Here is a 2,738-nt window from a genome sequence, read left to right on the forward strand (position 1 = left end):
GGGCAGCTGCCTGCAGCTCGAGGTTCTCGTGTTTGACGCGCGTGAGGAGCGGGATGGGCATGGATGGGGACATGACGTAGGGCGCCGAGGCCGACTGCAGCTGGTTGCAGGGGCTCTGCGGCTCCGAGCTGGGGTCTTCGATCATGGTGGTCTGAGAGTCACAGTGGGGAGAGCTGACCTTGAACATCAAGTCCGTCCCTTTCTCCACGATGTGCTGGATCTGCAGGAAGCCCGCCGTGTACATCACCACCAGCTGCTCGCTCGCCGCCATGGTCAGCTTCCCGGTGTAGCAGAAGGAGAGGATCTGCTGGAAGCAAGCGGGGGGGACGGTACCCGGCAGCTCAAAGGCGTTTTTGCTGTTCCCACTGAACAAGTCTCGGAAGTAGAGGCTGCTGGCGGCCAGGACCGCCCGGTGCGCCTTGAAGGCTTGGCCCTTCACCACGATGGAGACATCGCAGTACAGCCCCAGCAGCCGCTGCTCGTTCAGGCAGCCCAGAACGGTGTTCCCAAAGTTGGGAATCTCTATGTGCAACATCTGCGACATGGCTCAGGATCGGCTGGAGCTCCTCAGACATTCAATGCAGGAATATCCAAAGTAGGGCACATCTGAAAAACGGAGAAGGCAGGGAGAGAGGCACAGCGTTTTTAGACAGTTCACCAAAGCAGGCAGAAGCAGAGGAACCCACCTCACCCGACATCAAAGGCTCAAAGCTAAGCTCTGAGAGCCGACGCAGAAAAGCAATCGCTTATAAAAATTACTTATCGATGTTTTCAAACACCGTTGGAAATGCTATTGGTGGATGGCAAAGGATATTCCAAAAATGCAAGTATTTTCTTCAAGTTGTGGTCTGTTTAAATAAGCACCACTGATTTATTTCCCTGGGGGTTTTACTTTCTGCAGGAAAATCTGAACGGTAATGGGAGAGGAGTGAACAGTAAAGCAAACGTAAGATAGTCAGACAGATCTCGGGTAGCATTATATAAGAAACACAACAACCAGCAGCTCTGTTGAAACTACAGAAAAGATATTTATAAAACAATGTGCCATTCTGCCTGAAATAAATACAGGATTCTGCTGGAGCGACAGCTCCCAGGAAAAAGCACTTTGAAAAGCAATCTTCCCATTTGCACCAGAAAGAGGGAGCATTTCAACAGTTAAACCCCTTCTCAACAGATTTATCCTCCAACAAAACGAGGCTTATCTCCAAATTAAGCCAGATATTTGAGCCCCAATAAAACAAACCAACGTGCCGCAGCAAGCCGCCTACCGAGTTGTCTTCTTATTTTTCTCCCCTAAATCCAAAGTGGGGCAGGGGGAGCCCCAGCCCAGCCCCTCCTGCGGCCGGAGCCCCCGGCCCCCCCAGCCCATCGCCCCCCGGCCGGGGGTACCGGCCCCAGCCGAGCGGCACCGGGGACCCTCCGAGCAACCTCACACGAAACGGGCTCGAGGCGACGGCTCCGGCTTTGGATCCCACCGCGGCTGCTCTTTAAGGGCAGCTGTACCTTTTGGCCACGGGGATAATTCCTCCTTTCACCGACCAAATAAAGCCTTGCGTTCGAAGGGACCTCGTGCACAAACCCCGTGCAACGGCGGCGCAGGTCGAGCGAGGAGAGCCCCGTGCAACGGCGGAGCAGGTAGCGTTAGTGCAGCCCGTGCACTGAAACTCCAGCGAAGCAAATCACTGCGGATTCACCGACACCAGCCGGAGCTCAAACCCCCCCGTCTCCCCTCCCCGAGCTCCACGCAAGAGTCCAGGAGATTTAAAATCCTGTTTGCCTTCAACACTACTGAAGAAAAACTACCGTTAACTAGTACTGAAAGCTCAGAAGAACAATATTAAAAAAAAAAGGGGGAAAAAAAAAGGAAGTTTATCTGAGAAAGATTAAAAAAAAAGACCTCTGAAAAGAAAATAATAACCCACAAAGAGCTGCTCTGTTCCCACTGCTGGGGAAAAAAAAAAGTCCTATCTGCAAGGCCACGGGGTAACAGGAAGAAAAGGGAACACACTCGGAGCCAATTTAATTGTATCTGCATGGTTAAAAAAATTCTTCCGAGCGAGGAAGTTCCCGGTCCCCTCGCCTGGCTCGGAGCGAACGTACCTTCAGCAGCGCCCGTCCCCAGCGCGGCCGCTCGCCGGAGGGGTCTGCATCCCTCCGTATCGCCCCGGCCGCCACGCTATACGCAGCGCCGACGATCGCTCAGGGGAGGGGGGGGAAGAAAAAAAAAAAAAAAATATAGTATCAAACCCTGGGTTTGTATCTGCTGTAGCTCAAGCTTTTACCAAGTCAAATCTCCCCGGCAGCGCACAGCATCTAAATGAATAGGCCGGATGCAGATTAACATTCAGGCTGCTCTCTGCAATGAATAGAGCCCTTTGATTAGGGACCTGAAGTAAATGCCAGTTTCAAACCGAAGCTTTAAAAACAGAGAAATATCAGTGCCAGAGGAATGCTCTCAGTGTTGGTACAAGACAGACTTTTGATGAGTCACTGCAATGCAAACAAAGATGGCAGAAATACTGTACTGTATGCTGATGAAATGCTTAGTGGTGCCACGGCAACTGAGACAGGTTTTAAATTTATAGTGCAGTTTTGCATATGAATTACGCTGTAAACTGCCTCCCCTGCCATCTAGTACATCCAGAGTGTCAAAGCATTTAAACTATTCCAAACAGTCTGCAGAGCTGGCACTGCTGCTGGTTAACTCCTGCGGCCGGAGGAAGGCGCGGGGCGGGGGC

The 2,738-nt window shown here is 52.1% G+C and overlaps 1 protein-coding gene across 1 annotated transcript in view; it reads right to left on the minus strand.

Moving 5' to 3' along the window:
* NACC2 (NACC family member 2, BEN and BTB (POZ) domain containing) overlaps positions 1 to 1,586 on the minus strand; it is an 18,019-nt gene extending 16,433 nt beyond the window's left edge. Inside the window, exons 1-2 of the mRNA XM_009322138.1 lie at positions 1,504 to 1,586; positions 5 to 606 (exon numbers count right to left, since the gene is read on the minus strand). Of these exons, the coding sequence (XP_009320413.1) occupies positions 5 to 544 (540 nt within the window). The 5' untranslated portion in view covers positions 545 to 606; positions 1,504 to 1,586. The remainder of the gene's footprint in view (positions 1 to 4; positions 607 to 1,503) is intronic.
* Positions 1,587 to 2,738: the final 1,152 nt, after the last annotated feature.

The sequence above is a fragment of the Pygoscelis adeliae genome, unplaced genomic scaffold (genome assembly GCF_000699105.1).
Source record: "Pygoscelis adeliae isolate BGI_AS28 unplaced genomic scaffold, ASM69910v1 Scaffold114, whole genome shotgun sequence".
NCBI classification, from domain to species: Eukaryota; Metazoa; Chordata; class Aves; order Sphenisciformes; family Spheniscidae; genus Pygoscelis; species Pygoscelis adeliae.